Genomic DNA, 27,445 nt, shown 5'->3' on the forward strand with positions numbered 1-27,445 from the left:
CATGTATGCAACATAAGACATTGCATGCATACAGAAGCCACAAAAGGCTAATTTTGTACTTTTCACACAGCCCTTGTTCCCATTCTCTCTCTCTCTCTCTCTCTCTCTCTCTAATGTTTTTTTAGAATGTTTTTTATTATCTTGCATATGTTTATGTAGTTCTATTTGGAGCAATACTCATAATATTCTCACTGAATCAGTAATGTAAATTCTGGAACCTTGATAATCTTTAATTGTATGTTTAATATGATATCTTTAATTGTACTCAGCCGTTCTGTCCAACATTTGAAACGTTCTCTAAATAAATCTTTACGGTGGGATAAAATGAGTATGAGATTTATTCACATGGTAAAATTGACATTTATTTGAGGTTAGATGTCATATTTGCATCTCTATCGCTCTCTCTCTCTCTGTCGCTCTCTCTCTCTCACACACACACACACACACACACACACACACACACACACACACACACACACATATACACACACCATACTTACCCATATACTGTATGCTACCCCATATACTGTAGTCTCAGATTTGTTTATTCGATCTTGAATCTGATCATGTATATCTAGAATTTGAGTGTTTACAGCTGTAGTTAGTTCTGTAGCTATAATATGTATATAAGTGTAATGGTTAAAAAAATTCTCTTCACTTCTAGTCCTCCAAGCCGAAAGTGAGCGTGCCTTTGTCCGCCATTGTGGAGGTGAGGACCACGATGCCTCTGGAGATGCCTGACAAAGACAACACATTCGTGCTCAAGGTAGCATGACTTCATCCTTCTTCTCTCCTACACAGACACACAATCTCATTAGTGTTTATTTGCTTTTATGTTCATTTAGTGTTTTTGTACTATCATCTTTCAGTCCATAATCATATTTTAATTGTGATCACAAAATTGGTTTGGTGAATTAATTCATCCTAATTGACTATGAAATTGGTGACTAATATGAGATTTACATTTTAATGTCTTAACTGTAAATTTGAGTGTAAGTGTTGTAATACTCAGTTTATGTGACTAAGGAGGGTGTTACTCTAGTTCAAAGATTTATCCATTTCTGGTAGCACCTCAAAGTTGATTATTTTCCAATAACAGCAAGTGTTTTATTCCTCTTATACCACAGCAATTTCCTGAAAATTACAATTTTTCATTTGTTAAAAAATGACACATCATCATATTTTATTTGTTTATAGTTCAAAGTAATGTTGTGAAACATCCACGAAACAAGTTAGTTCCTGTTATCAATTACGTTATAGCAGCTACAAACACTTATTTCCTCACAAACCTCCCAAATCTCTTGAAGTTAATAAGACAAAAAAACCTGTATAAACTTGTGATTTGCCTTGCAGCCGGCTCTACTTTCACAGCTGCTGTTATAGAAAATGAATCCACATCTTTTAACCAATCAATATTGAGGATTCAACAGCACTGTGTTTAATAATGAGAAAAAAAAAGAGCTTATTGTTTTAGTTACAGTCATTATTTTTTGTCGAAACTGTGCGTACGCTGTTATGTTTGTATGGAATTGCATCAAACTTCCTTTATTTCAGCTTATTTTGCTTGTGTACAAAGTTGTCATATACACTAGTTGATATTAATAACATTAAAACATTAAATTATTGACCATAGAGCTTCAATTTATAGCGTAATGTGGAAACTATTCATCTTTGTGGTTTCACTGGTGGTAAATAGTGCTGGGAAATGAGCCAGTCCTAAAAACACCATGCCTTTGTGCTGTGCCACAGGTGGAAAATGGCGGCGAGTATATCTTGGAGACCATCGACTCTCTTCAGAAGAACTCCTGGGTTGCTGACATCCAGGACTGCATAGATCCTGGGTAAACAGCAGGGATAAATATTTGCCTTTGGAAGGAAGGAAGGAGAAAAAGGGCGGATGGGGTGGGCACAGTACACAGCCATTGATCATAGCTGTAGCATGAATTGGTTTTGGCAGCTCTTGGTATGGGACTGGAGACTAGAAGCCAATTTTTAAGCCTGAATAAATAGTATCGAGTCAAACCAGTGACTAATGAGAGACATCCATAGACGTCCGTCACTAAGCTAGTCTGGTCTAACTTAAATTGGCCCAGGATTGGTCTATTTTTGGTTGGTATTGGTTTACTACAATTTCAGTCCCTAATTATATGTCTTTTCTTGGGCAATATTAAGTTTGATGGCTTCCATGTGACCTCAATAGCCATCTTTTCTTTATATCTTTGAAAAATTGTATTAAAAATATTCACTGATGGTGAAATCTAGACATACAGTTAACTTTAGCAAAGACTTTTATTTCCCATCTTTGAAAGAAGCCTTGGTTGAGTAGTGTGTTTTCCAGGAATCAGTTACGGAACCTACAAAAATCTGCTTTTTTTGGGGGAACATTTTAAAACCTCAACTTTAAAATAAACGTATTTCAGCAGAAAGATGTGGAAATGTTTTTATTTACTTTTTAGTCTTGTCTAGGCTATCTTCCAGCAAAGATCATGTTGAGTAAGATGCCAGTTTAACAAAAGTCAGTCTGCCTGAAAATGTCACACAGTGAATGTCAGACTTTGATCAAGTTTTTGGACAGCTACATGCTGTTGTGAAATGGGAATAAGCCTAAAATTTAGGTGCAGTTTCCTTTTTTACTTTTGTGAATAACCATAATTTAAAATGCTAGAAATTTTGGTTGAGATACACGCAAAAGAGAAACCTGTAGTTTTCAGAACTATATATCATGGAAAGTGTCAGAATTTCACCATGTAGAGTTTTTCCAGGCCACCATACATTTTAGCAGCATTACAAAGCTGTTAATTATTCATTGCTATCTTAAATTGCGTGACTAGAAAAGGTGTGGTGTGTATTTCAGGGACAGCGGCGATGACATCGAGCTCACGTCATGTCCACATGGCCAACCGTCCAAAGAATTCTCCATGGTGGCCTCCTGCAGCTGTGAGCTCCTGTCTGAAGGTGGGTTACGTCATGTTCTGACACAATTCCAAAATGTGTTGAAAAGGAGAATGATTCAAACACAATTTATATTAACAGGTGATATTATAGCCTCTGTTTAAAGTCACTTGCGAAGGAACCATATTAAGAAACAAGACTTTCTCATTGCCGACATTCAAAGTCTGCCTCGCAGACATTCCGTATCCAGTTGCACACAAGTTCACCTGAGTTCAGAGAGCAGCTCATTAAGAGCCATCAGACTGAACATAGAGCTAAAATCAATAAACAACATTCTGGTGCAAGTCTTGTGCTTGTCGAAAGACAGTCAATGACCGCATAAAAATAAAGTCTAGACCAACTCCAATTCACACTCGTTACCTGTGTGATTGTTTCTTGTTCCTCTCAGGTGTACACCGGGGCCCTGAGAGGTCGTGTGCCGCAGCTGCCGATCATTACAGCACCCCTACTGTCCGCTGCAGGGAACCACCGTTCACACAACACCCCTCTCACGTGCCCTTAGAACGTTTTCTGCAGCTGCCAGAGGCTCAGAGTACAAGCCCATCATCAGGTATACACAAATCGTACTCTTTATAGAGTACCTGTTGATATGTTCCACCCAAATTTTCTAAAAAGTCATCACATTATTTTTTCATCGATTGAGCAGGATGCTACAAGACGGCCATCAGAAGACTACAGCAAAAACACAACAAATTAGAAAATGCAACAACAAAACCAAAAACACAACAAATCAGACAACATAACTGCAAAAACAAAATGCAAATACAACTGAGAAAATGCAACAACAAATCCGAAAACACAACAAATCAGAAAACGCAACAACAAAACCAAAAACACACAAATTAAAATATGCAACAACAAACACAAAAAACCCAACAAATTAGACAACATAACAGCAAAACCAAAATGCAAAAACAACTGAGAAAACTCAACAACAAACCAAAAATACACAACAAATCAGAAAACGCAACAACAAATCCAAAAACACATCAGACAGCAAAACAAAAACACGAATTTAACTGACATGCAAAAAACAATACCAAAAGCACAATAAACAGTGAAGAGTCTTCCTCACTTTTCTGAGTAACATTGATTCTAAGGCAGCTTTTCAGTGTTTCCATACTAATATTAATGGCGTGCAAATTTGGCAGAATGTTGCTATTGTGTTTTCTGAATTGCTGTTGTGTTTTTGGTTTGTTATTGTGTTTTGCATTTGCAGGAAAATAGGTTTTAAGCACGATGTATAGAAAAGCCGAAATTTTGATTGTTTGAAACGTTGAAAATTTGAAGGTCCAAGTCATATTCATATTCAGTCCACGAAGCAGGATGCCTAAATTTTTTTTCAGCTAAATGACCCTTACATAGCAAAGGTATGAATTAATGTGTGCCATATATGGCGGGTTGGGGGTGGTGGGGGGTTTTGGGGGGTTGTGTTATTTTGTTGTCATAAAATAATTTTTTTTTTTTTTTTTTTTTTTTGCAATTTTACATTTTTTTTGTTGCTGAGTCATAAATGCAATTCAACTGGGCATATAGTGCACTATGTTCACAATAACATTTATGCTGTATGTAGTAAACAGAAGCCATTTGATATTCAGCCTAACTGGAGTCTTAAACATTCATGTATAAAGATGAGTTAAAGTGGGTTTTTACCTAAGAAATATAAACACAACCTAAATATCTGGTGTTAGCAAATAAAACAAATCTGAAACTTTAAAGGCTATGAAGAAATTTGTGATTTTCTTTGCTTAGGAAGAAGACACCAGATGCCCTTTCTATGGTTTACTTGATACGAGTGCATAGTGCTGAACTACTGCTAATGCATGCTCTCTCTTTGGGAATATAACCTTATGGGCTCATTAATATTGAAAAGCATTTGAATGCTCAGTCTTTTAGGTAATTAAAATGTAAGTGCAAATTTAAAGGAATTTGATTGGTGGCTTGGTCATTATACAATGATTACATGATTATACATGATTTATATGCTCACATTTTAAGCATATCACAAAACTCATTCAACACTAATTAGATCATCTAACACTCTTCACTTGAGCTAATCAAGTATTGTTTTATTTAAAATGGCAGTAAGGAAGGGTAAATGTCTTACTACACTCTTTTTTCATGTATTCAGGTCCTAGTGAACCTCCTGCGGACACAGAGGTAGCTGCCACTCTCATTGGTTACCCCTGGTTTCATGGGACTCTATCACGCGTGCGAGCAGCCCAGCTGGTATTGGCAGGTGGAGCTCGAAGCCACGGACTGTTCGTGATTCGCCAGAGCGAGACACGGCCAGGGGAATATGTGCTGACTTTTAACTTTCAGGGAAAAGCTAAGGTAAGCCTGAATCACACAGAACAACACAACAGAATTTTAGCAGGGTTCCCCATGACAAAAATGTTGAGCCAGATTTCATGTTGAGCAGAAACCCAATAAATCAGGATTTGCTTAGTATTGCACGCACTAATGTGTTAGTATGTAATAAGTATGAATCATGTGATCAGCACTCTCAGATCAGATACAGGAATTCGAGGGCACTGTGGTATACAAACTGTGGTACTCCAAAAGATTTCCCATTTTGTCCCACTTTAATACGTTTGGTCTAATGTATTAAAAAAATAAATAAGGCGGTGAAGTATGCAATTCAGTCCAAAATTTGAGTAAAGGTCATGGAAAGGTCATTATGATCATACTCTATATAACAACTTACTGCACTTGCACTGAATACCTTGTGTCAAAATGAACATGCTCTGTGAAATGGTTTGCTTATAGGATAAATAGGCAGAAGGGGTATTAAGTTCATTTTAAATATACTGCTGCCTTCTGTGTGAGCATTTATCCATAACGGTGGCACACGGCCACTGCGATCCAGACGAAATACGATCTTTTTACATCCTGCCGTCCAAGATTCCATCTTACTCCGGTGTCGCTGCTGGCAACCTGAAGCCTTCTTTCATAGTGCTGCCCTTTCTCTACATCTGAGAGGTCTTCTCTCTTACTTTCCCTCTCGCTAGTTCTGCATGTTAACTGATCTATCTGCATGTGGAGGTGGAATTTTCCCACTCCGCTCCTATGACCAGAAATCATACACTGCATTATGAGGCCTAAAGGCCAAAGGTGTGTGAGTATGCATGTGCGTGTGTGTGGAGTGGATACCTGCTCAGTAAACATGTCACTATATTTCACATGTCATGCATCTGTGCTGTATCACCAAAGTGTGGACGATGATGATCATTTGTACCTAGACATATATGATATGATATGATATGATATGATATGATATGATATGAACTCCAAAGGCCTGGGATATTTAAGAGGCACGGACGACTTCCCACTATATCATTTTACATTGCTAATAATTTGACACTGTGCATTTTGCCTAGATGTTCCTGAGAGATATTTGCACTGCGCTGCAGTTTATTATGAGGTTCTGTTTCAGTGATCTAAGCTTGTAGTATAATTCAGATTTATATTTCAGCATGGCCTACACTTCAAACGTGACAAACTCCTGAGACAAAAGTAAATTTCTCACCTAGTGGTAAGCACATAAGATGTAATTCCTTAAGGCTGAATAGTATTTGTGTTTATAAGATTCCCTCAGATGATACACATCCCTTAATATCATTTAATAAATAATAGATAAACTTATTGTATTGTGAGTAAGTAAGTAATAAAACATAACAGGGCATGGAGTTATAATCAACAACAGGGTGGTGTGATGACATTACAATATCCTCAAGAGTTTTATTCTTATGCCACAGCAGTTTGCAAGTGCTACCATTTTTTTTAAACAAATGTGTTAATATAAACCTGCGATTTGCCATGCAACCTGCAGAGCTGATGTTATAGAAAATTAATGAATATCCTCTGACCAATCAGAATCGAGTATTCAACAGCACTGTGGTGTAATTAAAACATGACCCAGCAGATCAAGCTTGTATTTTCTAATACAAATTTTAGGCTTTTCACATTAAAATACATTAAATCAATATCTTTTTGATTGAATAGAAAAGAATTGAAGCTTATAAATGACTGTAAGATTAATTATTTTAAAAAATGTTTAAAAATTACTTTAGCATCTTTATCAGAAAAGATTTTATACATTATTCTGTCAAAAAAGATAATGTGAAGTCTATTTTAAATATTCTATCAGTTTCTCTGATGAAGTAATTGAACCTTTGCACTGTCGCTTCAGTGTTATAAAAACGTAAGTGTGTAAGCAGGAACTGCAGTATGCCAAAATTGTGAAATGTGACTGTCCAGTGACTGAAAACACATTTTTGAGTGTCACATTCAGCAGCAAGCTCCCCATAAGTTCCTTCCAAGTTTGAGGAAAACAATTGGACAGGAACATCCTGTTATTGACCACTGCTCTAGTACACACTTCTTCAGTATTATGTAATATGATAAGCACAGTAACTAAAACCATTGAGCATTGCTAGAGTGTAATCATGTGCGTGGGTTGTGTTTCGGCAGCACCTGCGTTTGTCGGTGAATGAAAACGGCCAGTGCCACGTGCATCACCTCTGGTTCCAGACAGTGTGTGACATGCTGAGGCATTTCCACACTCACCCAATCCCGCTGGAGTCCGGCGGCTCTGCGGACATCACGCTGCGCTCGTACGTGCAGGTGCAGCGCAATCCCTCAGGTAATACACACACACATACACACAAACACACACACATATGCATGCACCTTACAGTCTCTTATAAGTATTCAATCCCTTGAACTTAAAACCTGGAACTGAAATTGACTTAATTGGAATTTTGTGTCATGATTATGAATCTACGCAGAATAACCCATAATAATAAATGAAATTAGGTCTATATATAATAGAAATTAATTTTTGCAGTTTTTAAAGCCAGCTAGCTAATCTGACTAGCCATGTTCATACTTTTTTTTACTGCTAGTGCTAGCTAATTAACTTGAGATAGCTTGACAGGATTTCAGACAACATATTTGAGTTATATTTATACATATTCATCATTTCACTGCTTATGCTTCACTTCTTTTCACTGCTTAAGGATTCAAGTTCATATTCATCAATTCATATTTATCAATATTCAATGCTAATACTACCAAGCTAACAATCCTGACAGGATTTTTTAAATAGGCATTTTAAGTCATAGTAACAAATGCTCTCTACATCTAGCTAAGACTAACAATAGCTAGCTGATATGAAGTAACCTGACAGGATTTTTGAAAGGATTATTTAATTAACATTAATATTCATAGTTTTCACTGATAATACTAGCTAGCTAGCAAACCTGTGCTAGCCTGACAAGATTTTTGATAGGTATTTTAAGTCATAATGACAAACATATAACTCTAGATAGCTAATAAATATGAAGTAACCTGACAGGATTTTAAAGAGTTCCCCAATTAAACATCAATGTTTATAATTTTCACTGCTAATGCTAATGCTTACAAACCTAAACTAGTTTATAGATATTTGAAGTCATAATGATAAATGCCCATATTTTCCACTGCTAATTTTAGATAGCTAGCTATATGAGCTAACCTGACAGGATTTTTTGAAAGGATTTTTAAATAATGTTAGTATTCATTCATATTCATATTCTTCACTGTTATCACTAGCTGGCTAACATAAGCTGACCTGACAGGAGTTCTGAGTTTTCTTCTTATTTTTATTTATTTATTTATTTTGCTATGTTAGCTAGCTATTATGAAGTAATCTACAGGATATAGGAGTAAACTTCTTTGAGTGGAATTATAAAACTTTTAAGAGCATGGTGCCTATTCATGAATGTTTTTCCATTCATATATAGGCTGAAAGAATTGGCCACTATTCACTAAGAAAGTACACTATACAGGATGTAAAAACTTAATTGGTCATGCCCTACTTAGTATACAATGTCTTTGTCACTGTTGCCTTCCCATCATCCCAAATCTCTAATATATGAAAGGAGGTATTACAAACAGAGAAATTGGAGCTAAGAAGGGAGAAAAGTGGATCCTAATGGGGGATAAGCAGGGCTCAATAGCAAGCTGCTCAATGTGGTGCCATGATGGATGGGTGGGCTTGTTGTCTGACTGAGAGAGCAGAACACAAACTCACTGAACCTGTGAAAACAACCCCCTTCTCTGCCTCAGTCCGTTCACTCGCTGTTGCTCTTTCCCTTCTCTGTGCCAGTCTGGTTGCAGCAGATGAATGCCCTCCATTGGGCTCTGAGGCGGCACAGAGCCCCTCTGTTCTCCTGCGGGTCTTAACATGCTCCATCACACACACAAACAAACATTCAGACGTGTGTGCTCATGCTGTTTGTAAAAGCGCCATTAATATGCTGGTCTGATTAAAAGGAGTGTGTTTGCGTGGACTCATTTTTTCCACACACACACACACACACACACACACACACACATCATTTATGAGCATCGTTACTGCATAATCGATGAGGGCATTTGTGGTTAAACATTTGGCTTTTTTTTTTTTTTTTTTGCTCTATTCATGGTGAACATCTGACCTTTCATGAAGACATTCTTGGACTTTTTAATAGTTCTTGAAATGTCTAAGACAAACTGTACTTTTGCTCTTCTCAACTATAATTAAAGGCGGCATAAGCTTTTTAACATGACATCATCATACTTAGACAAGAGTAAATAAATAGGGTCTTGGATCAAGGACCCAAAATAGTGGCTAAACTAATAATATTACATGTCAGAAGATCACCATATACTTCATAACCGATGCGTGCCTAGAGACCTAGAACAAGCTACTGAGCGTCTAATCATGTTTTCATTGCAGATGTTCCCAACGTCGCCACTCCTTCACGGGAACCCAGCTGCCGGAGCGAGGCAGCTCAGCCGAGCCTTCATCTTCCTGGAGTCTCGCAGCTTCCAGCGACCCCTGTGCATGACGCTCCACTCTCCTCCAGCTCCTCTTCCTCACCCACAGCCCATGGAGGTCTCCGGAGCAGGAGCAACAGCTCTGAAAGACTGCTGGAACTTCCTGCTGGCCCTGCAGAGGAGTACAACGACAATGATGGCACTCGGAGGACCAGAGCCGTGGAGAATCAGTACTCTTTTTACTGAAACCCAGCAGAACCAAGAGAACAACAGCATGTAGAGAGGAAATAAATATGACAATGACAGCTGCTCATTAAGAAACAACTTGTAAGCTTTGTTAATTGTTGCCAGCCTTGAATACAGTATTTCCTACGTAAGAGATTTTCAAATACGTCTTCAACAGCAAAGTTGAGTTGGTTGGAGTCCCAGCTACTCTTGGGACCCAGACACACTCTTCAAGGACACACTGCATTTTCTACCTTTTCTTGTTTCTTCAGGTAACATGGCTGTTCGTGTAGAGAAGGAGTAGGATATACTTCTTCTTGAAGAACAGACATACTGTACATTTGATTGCAGCCAAATACCCTAAGAAAAGCTGAATTGTTGGTTAGAGAACCATCTACTAAGATCAAAGGTACTAAGGACTCACTACATCCTGTAGTTTCCAACACAGACTTTGAATTCGAGAAAGGAAGTATATGAATCTCACAAGGATATATACAGATCAGTAAACGCTTCTTAAGAAGTAAATCCCACATTTGATTCTGTTTTCTCCTTTCACTTTTACAACAAAAAAAAGCCATAACCAAATGTAGAAGGAAGTTGTTTGGAGTCCATGTAAGGACACACTGCATGCCATGGCCGTTGCCTTAGAGAGAGGAAGCATCCAATTTTTTTAGGAAGATATAGAAGCAAAGATAGCTGCCTTGTAAGGAAATATAAATTCATCTGGTCATTTTTTTAAATTTCAGATATAGGAAAACAAAATATGGACCATTTTCAAAAACAAAAGTGACATGCTGTTTTGTGACATGCATAGTACCCTTTAAGACTTAAGCTTGTTAAGGAATGAATCTTAAGTTTGGTCACTTTCTCACTACAGAGGAAAATTTCAATCAACACCCAACATCCCTAAAAGCAGAAGTGAGTTCTTGGCTAGATTCCCAGTCCCAATCTCTGACCAAAGGCCTCAAAGCCTGTTTTCTTTGTGTTCTTATCTTCAGGCGACATGGCCATTGGTTTACAGTATCATGCAGCCTTTCCTATACAGTTGCTTGCATAAGTATTCAATCCCCTTTTTGAGCTTTTCCACATTTTATAGTGTTATGACCTGAAACTGAAATGGACTTAACTGGGGTTGTCATGAATCCACACAAAATAGCCCATAATATTGAAATGGGGAAAAATCAATATAGGAAATTATTGTGTAGATTCATGACATATAATCTCATTTATGTCCATTTCAGTTACAGCTTATAACCCTACAAAATGTGGAAAAGCTCAAGGGTTGTGAATACTTATGCAAGGCACTGTATCATTTAATGGTTCCAAAAGGAACAGGGGAGTTGGGGAAGGATTGAAGTTTCATATGAACATATAAGAAGAATGATAGATGGAGCCCAAAAAGTGAAAACGTGTTATTGGTTGGAGTCGTATCTTCCCACAGGGGCTCTGAAACACCCTTCGAGGACTTACAACATCTTTTATTATCTTTCTTCACAATGGCCATTGGCTTACAGTACAATACACTATTTTCTATCCCATCTCCAAAAGTGAAAGTGATGACTTGGCTGCTGCTCAACTACCCAGAGGCCCTGAAGCTCCCTTCCTGAACGTACTACATCCTTTCTTTCCATTCTCTTTTTTTTTTTTTGGGCGACATGGTTAGTGTGCCGATCCTGCTCTGCGGAGTTTGATATCATACGTTCCTTTTCCATAGAGGAAGCTGTTGTGTTGAGACATCTGCCAGCGGTTAGCCTCCCGCAAGCCATTTCCTGCAGATGCCTCTTGCTCCCACCTTTTTTTTTTTCTTTTTTTTAAAAAAATGGCTTTTAAGAAGTTAAAAGCTGCTCAGCGAGATCAATTTCCCCAGAGTGCTCCACTTGTGTTTGTGAAGCTGTTGATAGAACGTTCCGGACATCCTGTCCTTTGGGCTTTGTGGAGATAGCTTCCCACAACTTTGACGTGGGGTGAAGCGGGTCAGTCTCCAGAAGTAAATGGTTAGCAATTAACCCAACAAAAAAAAAGCTTTCTGTTTTGTAAAATGGCGTAGCATAGATATATATCAAACACAAACACTATCACATTTCTTAGTGAACAAATCCAAATGCTGGCACATTTTTACCCATGAGTGTAATAGTTCTTTGGACGTTTTTAACCCAACATGAGCTACCTATGTTACGTTTGCCATTCGAACTTCATTTCACATTGTACATATGGTAAAAGGCTAGCGTTATAACCTACTAATACACAGTTCTCTGTATTATTCGCCCTGTGGAAAGGGATTGTAATTCTGTAAGGACAGTATGTCAGCGCTAGAGGAATAACAGAAGTAATTAGTTAATTAATGAGTTGTAGTTTTTGGAGCATTGATTGATTCGATGTGCTGATATCACGATATTCATATCATCGTTGCCTAATCGATAGTTTATTTAAATAATGTAAAAAAATAACACTTTTTTTTTGTTCCAAAATACCCTACTGGAGTTTTTTTTCCTAAATTAAACACATTCATTCATTAAGGAATCAAATAACGATTATCTTTTACAATGCACTCAAAATAAAGGAGTAAAATTCAAGCCAAATTTCACTCACAAAACAAGTCACTTTGCTTCTTCTGATATTTTAAAGATGCCATGATGACAACATTGTGTGCTTTGAATTTTGCATTATTTCTCATAGGCACATGACTAATCAGTCTTTGAAACACATAATCCTAAATGCTATATGTAAGGAATTAAACATGATGGGACATGCTGTTACAGGAAAATAATCAATGGCGAGGTGATGAAGTGAAGCAGAGTTACTGTTACAACCCCAAAGGTTTTTTTTTTTTTTTTTTAAATTTTACAATAACAGCACCTTCAGACTTAAAGTTACAGGTTTACCTCTGACTGTTATAAAGCTCTGATGCTGGAGACTTCTTACAAAAAAAAATCCTAAATAAACGTCGTCTCACAGAAAACTTCACCATATCAACGATTACATGTTTTTAATCCGTTCATATGGAGCGTCTGCCATAAAAGTCCCTGTGTAAGTTGTTGCTATAGAAACAACAACATATTAGAAACAGTGCATTAATATAACCCTTGCAGCTGGAGCTATTATCAGAGCTGCTGTTTTAGAAAATTAAGCAACACTAATTCTGACCAATCAGAATCAAGTATTCATACAGCGTTGTGGTAGATTACAACATAAATGACAGGAATGGCCCATAACACACACACACACACACACACACACTCACACACACACTCTTGGTTTAAAAGTAGGCAGACAGGGAGAAAAAGTCACAGAGCCACGTGTGCCAATCTGAATCATATTTTTGAAACCTATTTATTTCTCAGCCGCTGTAAATATAATTTTCCTACAGAGATTTTTAGTTGTGTATTTTCACCATATGTATTTTTTTTAATATAAATAAATCCATGTGTAATCTTAGTTTGCTTATGTTAATAACTGGTTTTCTGTTGTGTTTCTGTTTTTGTTTCCGTTCTTGTTTTCTTTTTCTTTTTTTTTTGTTACTTTTTTTGGTCTGGCTGAGTTTTAATGAATGAGTTTGTGCAATTTTGTACAAAGTGATGTACTTGACATACTACTTTATATTTCTGTGAATAAAAACGGAGTGAACAACCTGTTAACAAATGATCTTGGATTCTGTTTTCTTTAATAAAAAAAGGGGGGGGCGGGGGGGGGGGATAAACAGTGGAGGTCAGGGAGGGCTGCAGAAGATCGTATTTTAATTGTGATCACAATTTTGGTTTTCTCATAAACATAATCAGATGAAATATTAGTAAGCTTAGTTATTTACAGCTAATGTACTAATCTTGGACATTGACATTGTCTTACTTGCCTGATGCTCTGACAGTCAAAGGCTTTCATTCTATTCAAAATACAGCTGTGGGCTGCATAATGAATTTGTTTTTTTTTGTTCAAATTGTATTTTATTATCATGATTCAATTATTTATAAGTTTTGAAAGCTGTGTAAGGAAGAAAATATGACATGTTAATAATATATGAAAACAATCAGTGACGGATGGGGTGGGGTGATGTGCTGTAACTGTTACCACCCTGAAGCTGATTTTCCTATAACAGCATGTTTTTTTATCCATTTATAGTTACATTTAACATCTTTGTTGTGGAGTGTCTGCGAAACAAGTAAGTTCCTGTTATCACTTACATTATAGCAGCTATAAACAGTTGTTCCCTTACCAACTTCAATAAGACAGAAAATGCAGCTTGTTGTGTTACGATGAAACCCGAGCTGAAGACTTTTCTCTGTTGGAACTTAAACTTAAAGGTAGAGCTTTGCCTCTGACTGTTACAAAGTGCTGATACTGGAGACTCCTTCCATAAATGATAAATAAACATCTCTTTACAGACAACTTCATCATATCAGTGATTACACGTTTTTTAATTAGGAAATGTAACGTATTAGAACGAGTATGTTAATATAAACGTGTGATCTGTAGCCGGGACTACTGTCAGAGCTGCTGTTATAGAAAATTGAACAGCGGTATATCTTTCATAATGTACAATGTGAAAGAAACAATGCTTTCTTGTTGGTTTAAAATAACACGCAACACTTCTGTCTTTGTACCCAAACTGGCTATGGAGTGAAATGATGGTGTTCATAACTAACACCTAATTCCTAAAACAGTATTTTAGGAAACTTATGCTGTATCTTTCTCAGCAGATGCTCTGAAGACATTAGTGTCGTCCTCCATTCCCTTCATCTTATGCCAGCATGACGCCATCTAGTGAGCATTTGATTAATTACAGAAGTCCAAAATAAAAGGTGTCGGGCTTAAGAACAACTCTTTTGAGAACGTCTATGAGAAACATTGCGCATTTTATTATCACACTGTACTTGTTACAAATCTCAACAGTCATGACTTAATTTATTTTTTTTTTACTTTTTGCCCAGTTACTAATAAACCTAAGACTAATAATAAACAGATTAAAAACTGTTATAAAAAACTTACTTCATGGATGTTTCACACCATTAAATGTAACTATAAATGGATAAAAATTACGACGTGTCATCAGTGAATGTTTGCACCTTTTGTAATAGTTGTGTACGAGTCCCTCAGTTGTCCTAAGTGTGAAAAGATGGATCTCAACACCATATATCTGCTGTTGGAAAGGGGTCAAATATGCAGAAGATGCTGGAAAAGCAAAGAATGTGCAGGAGGAGGAGTTTTCTGAAGAACAGTGAGCAGTTTAACTGCTCAGGACAAAGAAGGGACTCATGAACAGCTATCACAAAACATAAAAACGGTCGTTAATCATCCAGGTAACACACAGTATTAAAAATAAAGCATATGTAAACTTTTGAACTGGTTCATTTGTGTAAATTCAGTTATAATTTTGTCTTGTGGACTATATTTAAACATCTGTTGTGTGAAATAGCTTGTACAGGGTAGTACTAAATAAAACACAAAATGTAATTTTTATGATCACTCATTTTATTTTAATTATTAACATTTTGCAGACTATGCAAGGTGTATATAAACTTAGGACCACAACTGTATTTATTGCTCTGTTCTGTGTATTTATTGTCTTGTCCACATCTCACACTGTTGTGTATTTGCACTTTATGTAGTCTTGTGCACTATTAGGTGTTGCACCATGCTCTTGGAGAAACGACATTTCGTTCAAATGTATACAAGTTATATAGAGGAGTGACAATAAAAAGCCACATGACTTGACTTGATCTCAAAGACCTCACCATAGGAGCATACCTTCTATGGTATATCACTAACAAATGCTAAGATTTAAGCATACTACTGCCTAAAACGTTAGCTTAGAGAAATAAAAAACAATTACCCACTAGGGAATTAGCACTGACCCCAAACGCACCTTTAGTTAGTTCGCTAACTGTATATGTATAATGTAATAAAGTATGTGATTATCGTATCATACACGGTAATCACACACTTTATTACATTATACTTATTTTACGCCACTATAGCTTTTATTCATCATCCTGAGGTATTCTTGCTGTAAAGGTCATGAGGTTACACATGGTGTATCATAAAATAACTATTAGAGCTGATTACTCTAATAAATCTATTAATGTGCAAATGATGCAGTTATGAACAGCTTTAGTTAGACAGGATATTCAAATCAGTCTGTTAAACAGTAGCTAAAATTCCAGAGACAAAATAAATATAACATCAGCACCTGATGCATTTTAAAGCAGATGATCCACTTGATCCAGGGAAACTGCACAGCTTAAACAGAATAAACGTTTGGCTGCGTTCAAGGACCAAACCGCAAAACTGTTTGAAACATGAGTATAGTCAGATCCTGAAGTTTCTAAAACAATTGAATCAGCTGAAATTGAAGGACAATTTGGCAAACACATGCACCTTAGCAATCATATACAATTTCCCAAACCAAAGAAAACTTTATATGTTAAAATAATTTATAATTTAAAGAAAAAAAAACAAGTTGTGTGAAACATTTCCAGTTTCATCTTTCTCTGCGTGACAAGATGACAGGATTGAGCTGTTTATTATTTGTTATTATTATTAAATTATTAAATTGAGCTCTAAGTTTATTAGAATTTTTTTATGTGACTTTAGTATGCATCTTTTACCTGGAGAGGTACATGTAGTGTAAAGCACAGGTTCCCAATCCTTTTCCTCAGAGAGTACCCCCTGTCCTGAACATTTTAATGTTTTCTCTGCTCCCAACACACTTGATTCAGCTAATCAGCTGATTATCAGGTGAATTCTTGAATTGAAGAGCAGGGAAAACAGTAAAATGTGAGGACATGGGGGGGGGGGGGGGGGGGTACTCCAGGACCAGAGTTGGTTTCCTGTTCTTCCTAACACTAAAATCTAAAATCTAAGGTACAAGAATGGTCCTTAAAGATGCATTATGTATGATTTTTGTTTCAAGATACAGTCTCTAACAGTTATGTATGTGAATTTGACATTTGAATGATTTTTTTTTAACTCCTTGAGCCCATGCCCCTATTCCCACCATGTTCACGAAGCTCTGCCCCCGGATCTGCAGTGGCCTGTAGAGTAGAGTGTCTGTATCATTTGCACATTAATAGATAAAATGCATTTCGGACCAGAAGTCAGTTTTCCAAACAGGATTTCTCAGCCACTTAAAGGGTGCAATAGTCGATTTTTTTCATTCCTTGCTTGTACAAATAACACTGGAAAACATAAAAAAAAACTCATTAAGCTGTAGCTTTAGCAAAAGTTTATCAAGTCGGTGAGAAAACCAGTTTGGAAAACTGAATTCTGGTCTGGATTGCTTGTTTGGGTTAGGATGTGCCTCCTGTCAATCATTGTATAGACACTCTAAGGACCACTCTAAGGGCGGTGCTTCGTGAACATGGACAGGTCTCTAACAGCCCATCTATCAATCTATCCATCCAGCCATTTTCCCTACTGCTTATCCACAGGGTTGCTGAGGAGCCTGGAGACTATCCCAGGGAACTCGGGGCAGGGGACACCCATTCACACACTACGGACAATTTAGAGATGCCAATCAAGCCTTCAACATGTCTTTGGACTGGGGGAGGAAACCGGAGTACCCGGAGGAAACCTAAGAAGCACAGGGAGAACATGTAAACCCCGTGTGCACAGGCTGGAGACGGGATTCAAACCCCCAACCCTGAAGGTGTGAGGCGCCTCCCTGCCCCCACAGCGTACTGCGACTAGTGTCTTGGAAGATTAGCTGATAAACTTAAAAGTAATCTTAGCTGATGTACCTTTAATCCACTTGTGTTAAGGCCACAAGTACAAGTAGGAAATATATATATATTGCACCTTTAAAGTTTAATCATGTAACTTAAGGATGACTCTTTTTTTCTAAGAGTGGGTCACCCCACAGGTATAAGAATGTGAATGAATGGAAAGTATTATGATTTCAGACTGAACAGAAGGACAACCCCTAAAGCTAGCAGTGCACCAACAGCCATCTCAGTCCCTTTTTCCAGTTTCCATTTCCGGACATCCTCTTGCTGTGCCTGTTTTCTCTGCTCTCTCCACCGGCGCAGGATCTGCTCTCTCTCCAGCTGCTCGCCGTAATGCGCTCGATAAAAAGCGTCGAAGTCGAACATGGGCTTTCCTCCTGCGCCTGGGACAGTCCCGGAGCGCCGCTGATGAGGATGAGGATGATGATGATGATGATCCGGGCTCGGACGATGTGCCGTGTCTTTACGAGAGGGTCTCCCGGCGCTTTGGACGTCCGCCAAGCTCAGAACACCGCGATCATACTTCCTCCTGAGGCTGACGCTCCCCAGCACCATGTAGGCTTCACTGATCTCGGAGAACCGGCGCACGGCTTCATCGCTGCCCGCGTTCCGGTCCGGATGGTAGCGGAAGCTCTGGCGGTAGTACGCCGTCTTGATCTGCGCCTGCGTGGCGTTCGGGGATACCCGCAGAATGTCGTAATACGCCGATTTACTCGTGTGAAGTGAAGAGTTTTTGCTGGAGCTGTGAGACCGGCTGATGATCAGAGCTGCAGGACACCGCAGGAGGAGAGTGCTGTAAGTCCTGAGGATCTGCTTTCCGGTGTGATGAGCTTCCTCATTATTTTTCTCGAGTATCCTCAGACTAAAACATGCCCCAGAAACGCCAACATGAGGACGACTGGTTATTAAAAAGGCACAGTTTGTTTTAAAAGGACAAAGTTTGTATACACCGGCTCCCACTTTCCCACTGACCTCCGCCATTACTGACCGGAATGTCAACATCCGGTAGAGAGAGACAGTCAGCCAATCAGACCGAGGTCAGACCGGAAGTAGTTCTGACTACGATTTTATCTTTTTTGAAAAAGTTACCCCAATTTTTTATTTATTTATTTATTTATTTTTAAATTGAGTAAGGTCATTATAAAAGTATCGTACAGCATAATATTCCCCAAAATTTTTATTTTTATATATTTTTTTAATTGAGTAAGGTTAACATTACGGCATCATACAATATAATATTACCCCAAATTTCTTATTTTTATTAATTGTTTTTAATTGAGTAAGATCAACATAAAGGCATCATACAACACAATATTACATAATATTATCTTTTTATACTTTTCCTTGTACCTTTTACACAGTATATGATTAACAAAATAAAATAAATGGATGTCCCAGTCACGAATAATTTGATTTTTTGACCAACACAGTTCAGATGTTTATCTATCTAGCGCCTGTCTCTTTAAGAAGTTCTGTCTTCGTCGCCTAAAAGTGACGTCATCTCGGCCGGCCATGTAGATACATGTGTATATAGTGTTCTTGCTTGGTTTTTTTGTTTTCTATAGCAATAGACACCGCATTGTTTTATATTTTTCTGTATTTAGTCTGATATTGTAATTCCCAGACATAACAAACATGGCTGCTAGTTGTCGCAGACCCGAGCACATGGCACCTCCAGAGGTGGTGAGTAGTCAGAGTGTAGCTGGAGCCCAAACACCTCCATGCTGGATATAATGTAACGTGTACTGTGTAGGTGCCATTATTTTAGACACTATGCAGTGAACATATGTAGGGAGTAAGGACGCATTTGGGGTTCAGTTTTATGTCAGTAGCAAATACACTCAAAACGTTTTAGAGTTCAGATGTCCATTTTATAGTTTATCTAATCTAATCTAATATAATATAATATAATATAATATAATATAATATAATATATTTTGATTGGTCAGAAGGTGTGGATTCATTTTCTATAAGAGCAGGTCTGACAGTAGTTCTGGCTGCAAGGTTTCCGGTTTATATTATAATTACATAATTCCACTTAATCATAACTAATAATAAATGGTTTATTAAAAAAGAAAAAAGCATGCTGTTATTTAACAGAGCAAATCATATTATTGTAGATGTGGTGAAGCTTTCCAACATTTATGGAAGGAGTCTCCAGTGTCAGGTCAATATGTTTTCCACCACACGAACGTCTTGCTTTCTGGTTTCTTGATAACATGAAAGGCTGTATTTTTTCGTCTTAATTTCTAGTGAGAGAAAAACAGAGGCTGGTGAGGGAAATGACTGTTTATCGATGTTATATAATGTAACATAAGTGATAAAAGGAACTAACTTGTTTTGCGGCTTTTCCACAATGTTAAATGTAACTGTAAATGGATGAAAAACTATGATGTGTTATCCTTTAGGAAGAAAAAGAATCCTTTGCAAATTACTGTGGTATAAAAGGAATAAAAACAGTACACATGTTTAAGTGATTTAAGTATGATTTCATTAATAAAGTAAAAAAAAAAAAAAAAAAGATTGTTGGCACATTGCTGTGGTATAAGAGGAATAAAACACTTTGGGAAGTTAATGTCAATGCGATAACTATTTCACATCAGGTTGCATTATCCCGTCCAATCGTTGATTATTTTCCTACTTATTTATTCTTCACTTATTTTGCATTAGCTATTTGATTTAATAAAAAAAAAAAAAGAAATATTTTATTATAGGTGAATAATTTTTCTTTTGCCTGTGAAAAGTTGACACTAAAATATGCTAGAATTAAAAAGCTATCCAACAATTGTAACATACTCGGTCTATAAATACCCAGTTTCTAAACTCAAACCATGCTTTAATAGCAAAGTGCTAGTTAAAAGTAAAGTGTAATCTAAAAATCTCTTAAATGCTGCCCCGCCTAAAGTTTACTTTATTGTATTTGCAGTTCTACAATGAGGAAGAGGCAAAGAAGTACTCTCAAAAGTAAGTGTCTAAGACAATCTGACATGCATCCCATCTCCGTGTAAGGCAAGCGGTTGACATGCTAAAGTTATGATCAGTGGATTTGTGTTTCTTTAAAGTCACCAGTGATAAAATGCTTGCTGTAATTGTTGCCTGCTGTGTTCTGTAAAGCTCTCGGATGATCGAGATCCAGACCCAGATGTCGGAGAGAGCGGTGGAGCTGCTGAACTTGCCAGAAGATCAGCCTTGCTATTTGCTGGATGTCGGGTATGTATTTGGGGTGATGCGTGTATCCAGCAATCCATTTTAAAAAAACACATTACAGGTATAGTATTTTAAGATTAAGATTTTGTTTTATTGTCATTATGCAGAGTACGAGTACAGAGCTAATGAAATGCAGTTTATCGCATATCACAGCTTGCTAGGAAGCTGCGGTCAGCAGGGTCAGCCATGATACCGCACCCCTGGAGCAGATGTGGTTAAGGGCCTTGCTCAAATGCCCAACAGCAGAAGCTTGGGAGTGCTGGGGCTTGAACCCCTGACCTTTTGATCAGTAACTCAGAGCCTTAACCATTCAGCCATCACAGTCTTTCTAGAAAAATACTGATACAGTGCAGAGAAAATGTGAACATTTCTGTATTGCGATTAGCAGATGCAGAGATTAGTGTGCATAGTACAGTGCCGTGTATGCTACAGTCTTCTGTTTGCATGTTCTTGTGTCTCTTCAGCTGTGGCTCTGGACTAAGTGGAGATTATTTATCAGAAGAAGGCCATTACTGGGTTGGTGTGGACATCAGCACTGCCATGTTGAGTGAGTGCCAGTATTCACATCCACATACTGTAATGATATTACATACAAGTAGTTTGTTTAGTAGTAGTCGTGGTAGTTATTATTAGAATTAGATTATGTAGAGTGTCTGCTCTGCCGTATATACGATAAAGCAACAGAACCGCAATATAATAACAAAAAAAATGTTCTTTTATTTCTTCTTGGTTATATAAGCGTATGAAGTATTGTTTGCTCTTTTCCTCTGTAAGATGTTGCTTTGGACAGGGAGGTGGACGGAGATCTTGTACTAGGAGACATGGGACAAGGAATGCCATTCAGACCAGGGACTTTTGATGGGTGTATCAGGTAAAGGGGAAAAAAAAAAAAACAATAAGCTGATGTACAGTCTTACACAGTGTCCATTTAAAGAATTAGTACTTCCTTATGTATCAATAAACTGCCATCATTTATTTTTACATAACCAGGACAACATTTTCTCTGGAAACTTTGTGTTTGGCTATGCTTATTTTTCAATCCACGCTCACCGTCCACTAGGAACACCTTTACATGTGCACATTCATGCAATTATCCAATCAGCCAATCATGTGGCTGCAGTGCAGTGCATAAAATCATGCAGATACAGGTCAAGAGATTCCGTTAATGTTCACACGAAACATCTGGAAAATGTGATGGCAGTGACTTTGAATGTGGCATGGATGTTGGTGCCAAACAAAAAAAAAACCATCCAGTGAGCGGCAGTTCTGTGGAGAGAAACGCCTTGCTGAAGTACGCTAACTCAAATAACCACTCTTTACAACCGTGGTGAGCAGAAAAGCATCTCAGATTGGATAACTGCATGAATGAGCAGGGATGTAAGTGTTCCTGTTAAAGTGAGTGGTCAGTCTATGAATGTTTTTGAACCCGTGGAGTTTTTTTTTATGTTTAATTTATCCACAATTGGTAATTAAATGAGGAAAAAAAATGAGTAAATCCCTGTATTCAAGGACTTTAATAGAGTGCTTTATTAGAGTGCTCTTGTTCATTCAAGCAGTTGCTGCACCCGTGTACACCGGTATACCTGCACATTCATGCAGTTATCTAATCAGCCAAGAGCTCAGAATGGGGAAAATTGTGATCTCTGTGACTGTGGCAAAGTTGTTGGTGACAGATGGGCTGGTTTGAGTATTTCAGAAACTGTTGATCTTCTGGGAATTTCACACACAGCAGTCTCTAGAGTTTAAACAGAATGGTGTGAAAAACAAAAAAACATCTTGTGAGTAGAGGGTCTACAGGCTGAAACACCTTACTGATGAGCAAGATCAGAGGAGAATGGCATCTCAGCATCTCAGAACACACATCATGTGAAACCTTGAGGTGGATGAGCTACAACAGCACAAGACCACATCAAGTTCCACTCTAATCTTCAACTGTCCAGTAGGGATTCAATGTTTTGTGCATGCTGAGATGCTTTTCTGCTCACCACAGTTGTAAAGAGTGATATGAGTTACTATATCCTTCCTATATTTTCCTATATTCCTTCCTAGAGTACTAGATTTTCCTCTGATGTCTCTTATCTTTTCTATTTTTCACTCCATTGTATGTAAACTCTAGAGACTGCTGTGTGTGCAAATCCCAGGAAATCAGCAGATTCTGAAATACTCAACCCAGCCCATCTGGTACCAATATCCATGCCAAGATCAAAGTAACAGAGATTACACTTTCTCATCATTCTGATGTTGGATGTGAACTTTACCCGAAACTCTTGGCCTGTATACGCATGATTTTTTTTGCATTGCGCTGCTGCCGCGTGATTGGCTGATTAGATAACTGCATGAACGTACGGGTCTGCAGGTGTTCCTAATAAAGTGGACAGTGAGTGTATATGTTGTCTGCTTCAAGTGTCTAATTAGAGTGATCCAGATTTGCCTCTTCTAGATAGATTTAGATTTTTTTCCAATAATGTAATAACTCATTTCAAAAACATTTCCCAGTTCGCTTCTACCTATTTCATACTTTCATAGATTTTTAAATTCTAGGTTATTTAACTTGAACCCATTCCCTGAAGTATAAGCAAAAATGTTAACAGAGGGTGTTCAACAACTTTCATACGTGAAATAACTGACTTTCTTCCTATCACTGTCGTCCTCAGTATCTCCGCTCTGCAGTGGCTGTGTAATGCGGATAAGAAGACACACAGTCCTCCCAAGAGACTCCACAGCTTCTTCAGCACACTGTACTCCTCTCTGGTAGGAATCTCTTACAGCTAACACGATACTGAGATTCGTTCTTGATTTGGAATAACATTTCTGGTCTATTTATTCATTTTTAGACAAGAGGTGCCCGTGCCGTCTTTCAGATTTATCCGGAAAATTCAGAACAGGTGAGGTAACCTGAACATCTACAGAATAAATCAAGCTTATTTGAATTATTTAATTATGATTAGGGGCATAATTATAATTATAATTTTCGTTATAGGAAAATAATCAACACTTCCTAAAGTGATTTATTCCTTTTATACCACACTCATTTTTGACTCTGACAATAACTTTTTTTTATTTATTAAAGAACAACACGTTGTACTTTTTATTTGTTTATAGTTATTTTTGCTGTCCATGAAATGGGTTAGTTCCTGTTATCACGTACGTTATAACAGCTGTAAACAATGGTTTCACACCACCCTTGTTTCTTTATCCCCCCTCTCTCTTGAAGTTTATAAGACTTGTAATCGAGAAACTACGAAGCCCTCATTCCTGAAGAATCCGAACATTTTTACTGTTACACAATGCTGATACTGGAGACTCCTTCCAAAAATGCTAAACAAACATCCCCTCACAGAAAACTTCACCATATCAACAATTACCTACATGTGTATGTCGCTGTGAATATATTACTTGTTAATATAGAAACATATTAGAAGGAGTGAACGATGTAGTCAAAGAAAACTTCGTAGTCATGACAGGAAGTGGACAAAGACGTGTTATTAACGCAGGGTTAACTTTGGCATCTGGTTCCAGCTGGAGCTGATCACAGCCCAGGCCATGAGGGCAGGCTTCACCGGAGGCATGGTGGTCGACTACCCCAACAGCAGCAAAGCCAAAAAGTATATACTCCCCTTTTTACAACATACATAACAAACTCACTTGTTCTGTAGTGTCAGTGTGTATTTCCAATAAACTAATCATCACCTGCACACTTCCGGAAGGTTCTTCCTCTGCCTGTTCGCTGGCGTGTCTGGTGTCTTGCCCAAGGTATGTAGCTTAATTCACAAAAGATTGAGCAAAGATTTTGCTTAAAAAATATTAAGATGCATTTGTTTTGCTGTCTTTAAGGGTTTAGGGTCGGAGACTGTTGACAGAAATGTTTCAAATCAAGCGCAGTTCACAGGACAGAGGTAAGGAGGTAGTTTTTTTCCTACAGGTTAAAATTAAATTCGCTGTTTAGGACTAGGGTAGAAACACACTTGCCTTGTTATTGACCCAAAAGGAAAAATGTACCATGATACAAATTAGCATTGGATTTTAAAGCAAAGCTGTTTATACTAAAGCATGCTAAAATCACAGACCATGAATGATTTGTTTTAAATGAATTATTCATATTAATTATTTATGTGAAGCTAAGCATTTTTCATATCATAAATGCAAATTAAGTGATGCAACAACACTAAATTTATTTGTTGAAACTAAAACCCTAGTGTTGAATTTTTGTTTTTATTATTTTAATTTATTTTGCTTAGTTTCTGTGAATTATTTAATCAGTTCTGTTACATTTTTTCCTTGCATTTAAACGAGGTTGGGTTACTTTCAACCACTTTTTATATTTCTATTACTACTAATTACTATTGCAATGATATATGGGTTAAGTGATGAATTTTATCCTAAAAAGGGAGAAAAACTTTTATCTGTCAAATTTCAGCATTTTTATACTTTAGTATTTTAGATTTTTGGGTTTTTTTTCTGGACGTAATTAATAGTGGCTTAAATTTTGGTACAGATATTTTAGTTAATATTTATTATTGTACATTTTTATGTGCATATTATTTTATATGCTTAAAATATATTTTAAAAAATTGATTACTTATTTTGTTTTTAATTTTGTATTAAGTTATACTGTATATTTACTGTATATTACTTGCAATGTAACATGCAGTGTGCATTAACAACCTCATGAATCAATCAAACATCAACATAACATAATAAACATGCATTAATCTTGATGTAGACGAGATGGTTATTATAGTCAGAGGTCTTGTCCATGGCTCAGAGCAGGTTTCAGTCCTGTCCTGTCCTGAATGGACGTGGACCAACAGAGACAGAGGGCAGTAGTTCTGTCTGACTCTAGCCTCGTCCTGACAGTTTTTCCTCCCTCTGACATTAACATAAATATTGTTTCCTAGACTGTTAATGTCCTAAACGGTGAGTTAAACGCCACAGCTTGTTATGGAGTTTTAATTGTTGAATTAATGGTACTCAATGTTGTGTGTCCTTTCATCAAACCAAAGATCTCGCTTCAAAAACTTGAAAGGCAAGTCCATGAAAAAGAGCAAGGACTGGATCAAGGAGAAGAAGGAGAGGAGGCGAAGGCAGGGCAAGTACGTATCTCCGGTATCTTCTATGCATTTTGCAGTGACATAAGGTTACGACATAACTGGAAAATTTCTACACAGGTGACAAAGAAAAAAGGGTGTCTTTGTTATGCATGAGGTTCTGGGCTTCAAAACCTGAATTCAGCATTTTTGAGAGCCCTTGAAGGACCATAAACCAAACTTCTTTCAAATCTCAGCTGAAAATGCTTTTTCTTAATACAGTATACAAATATTTTCTACAATATTACTCTTCTTTTTCTACTCCTATCTATATATCTATCTATCTATTGATCTGTTCTATCGATTAACACCAGATTAACAGCGATCATCAAAACAAATCCAGAAGCTTGTAGAGCTCCTCGACTCATTAATGCAGTTCAGGTGGCTCGAGGTGGCACGACACCTTACTCTGATACCTAACATTATTTTTTCCTTTAATTTGTCACCACTGTCTTAATTAAGCTCTTGGCCTACTCTCGACTGAAACGGTTCAGATGGCGCTCGTCATGGCTGTTTCTATATTTATTAATGTTAATGCTCTCGTTTCAGGGAGGTGAGAGCGGATACGAAATACACAGGCCGCAATAGGAGACCTCGCTTCTGAAGACTATCATGATCAGTGGTCTGCCTCAGGCTTCATCTTTGCCTGTTCAGATGGACTGTATGGACTAAACAAGATGGCCGACTCTGTGGACTTGAGCAGTGTGGAGTTTTCTCTTTTCTGAACAGGTGCTATATGATGAAATATAGCTAAAGTGAACGGAAGAAATGACTGTCGTGGTAAAATGACATGGTTTTAGACAGCAAAATATTTCTTACTCATTTTGAAGGCATGAAACTAAATAAAAATAGCCTCCCTTGCTTGTGTATTAGAATGATGCCAGACTATTAATAGGATAATTCAATGCTTAATGAATGATAATGAATTAAGGCTAGAATCAGAGTTTGTGTAGCATTTTTGAGTGCGTGGCATTGTTTAGGATTTGCCTCATGCTTTTCTTCTGGCTTATTCTGGAATGAGAACTGTTTGTGTTATTCTGTTATAAGACATTAAACAAACTCGGAGTTGTTTATTAAAATTACAGCTTTTGGTCCAGGGACCCTGGAGCTCTGGTTTCTGTTCACCGCATGTCCATGTGGGTTTCCTCTGGGTTCCTTGGTTTCTTCCTGTCTCCCAAAAATGCTGGTACGTGGATTGGTGACACTAAATTGACCCCTAGAGTTGAAGGAGTGTGTGAGCACATGGTGTCCTGTGATGGACTGGTGTCCCATTCAGGGTGTATTCCCAGCCCATGCCTAGGATTCCCAGGATAGGCTCAGAATCCAGGATACACTGCAGGTTTACTGAAGATGAATGGATGGATGAATGGATGAATGAATGAATGAATGAATGAATAGCCTAAAGAGTGTTACTAATGGCCTCCAGCAGAGGGCGCACTCAGCACACTCAACACT

General features: G+C 37.6%; 3 protein-coding genes across 4 annotated transcripts in view; 2 read left to right on the top strand and 1 right to left on the bottom strand.

Moving 5' to 3' along the window:
• The window catches only part of LOC113543006 (SH2B adapter protein 2), a 31,521-nt gene extending 17,900 nt beyond the window's left edge, over positions 1-13,621 (top strand). For both annotated transcript variants that reach the window (XM_026940914.3, XM_026940916.3), the window contains exons 3-9: positions 665-766; positions 1,750-1,841; positions 2,855-2,955; positions 3,341-3,502; positions 5,084-5,286; positions 7,426-7,597; positions 9,716-13,621. In XM_026940914.3, the coding sequence (XP_026796715.1) occupies positions 665-766; positions 1,750-1,841; positions 2,855-2,955; positions 3,341-3,502; positions 5,084-5,286; positions 7,426-7,597; positions 9,716-10,002 (1,119 nt within the window). In that variant the 3' untranslated portion in view covers positions 10,003-13,621. The remainder of the gene's footprint in view (positions 1-664; positions 767-1,749; positions 1,842-2,854; positions 2,956-3,340; positions 3,503-5,083; positions 5,287-7,425; positions 7,598-9,715) is intronic.
• A 393-nt stretch (positions 13,622-14,014) lies between these two features.
• Positions 14,015-18,713, bottom strand: dnajc30b (DnaJ (Hsp40) homolog, subfamily C, member 30b). The gene has a single exon (XM_026940949.3). The coding sequence runs from the start codon at positions 18,696-18,698 to the stop codon at positions 17,862-17,864; it is 837 nt and encodes a 278-aa protein (XP_026796750.3). The 5' UTR covers positions 18,699-18,713; the 3' UTR covers positions 14,015-17,861.
• Positions 18,714-19,164: 451 nt separating this feature from the next.
• bud23 (BUD23 rRNA methyltransferase and ribosome maturation factor) lies at positions 19,165-27,090 on the top strand. The gene is made up of 12 exons (XM_026941235.3): positions 19,165-19,379; positions 20,623-20,660; positions 20,811-20,906; positions 21,368-21,450; positions 21,678-21,774; positions 23,558-23,654; positions 23,738-23,788; positions 24,423-24,508; positions 24,611-24,656; positions 24,738-24,799; positions 25,907-25,996; positions 26,540-27,090. The coding sequence occupies exons 1-12, from the start codon at positions 19,332-19,334 to the stop codon at positions 26,592-26,594; spliced, it is 849 nt and encodes a 282-aa protein (XP_026797036.1). The 5' UTR covers positions 19,165-19,331; the 3' UTR covers positions 26,595-27,090.
• Positions 27,091-27,445: the final 355 nt, after the last annotated feature.

This window comes from Pangasianodon hypophthalmus, chromosome 21, assembly GCF_027358585.1.
Source record: "Pangasianodon hypophthalmus isolate fPanHyp1 chromosome 21, fPanHyp1.pri, whole genome shotgun sequence".
NCBI lineage: Eukaryota > Metazoa > Chordata > Actinopteri > Siluriformes > Pangasiidae > Pangasianodon > Pangasianodon hypophthalmus.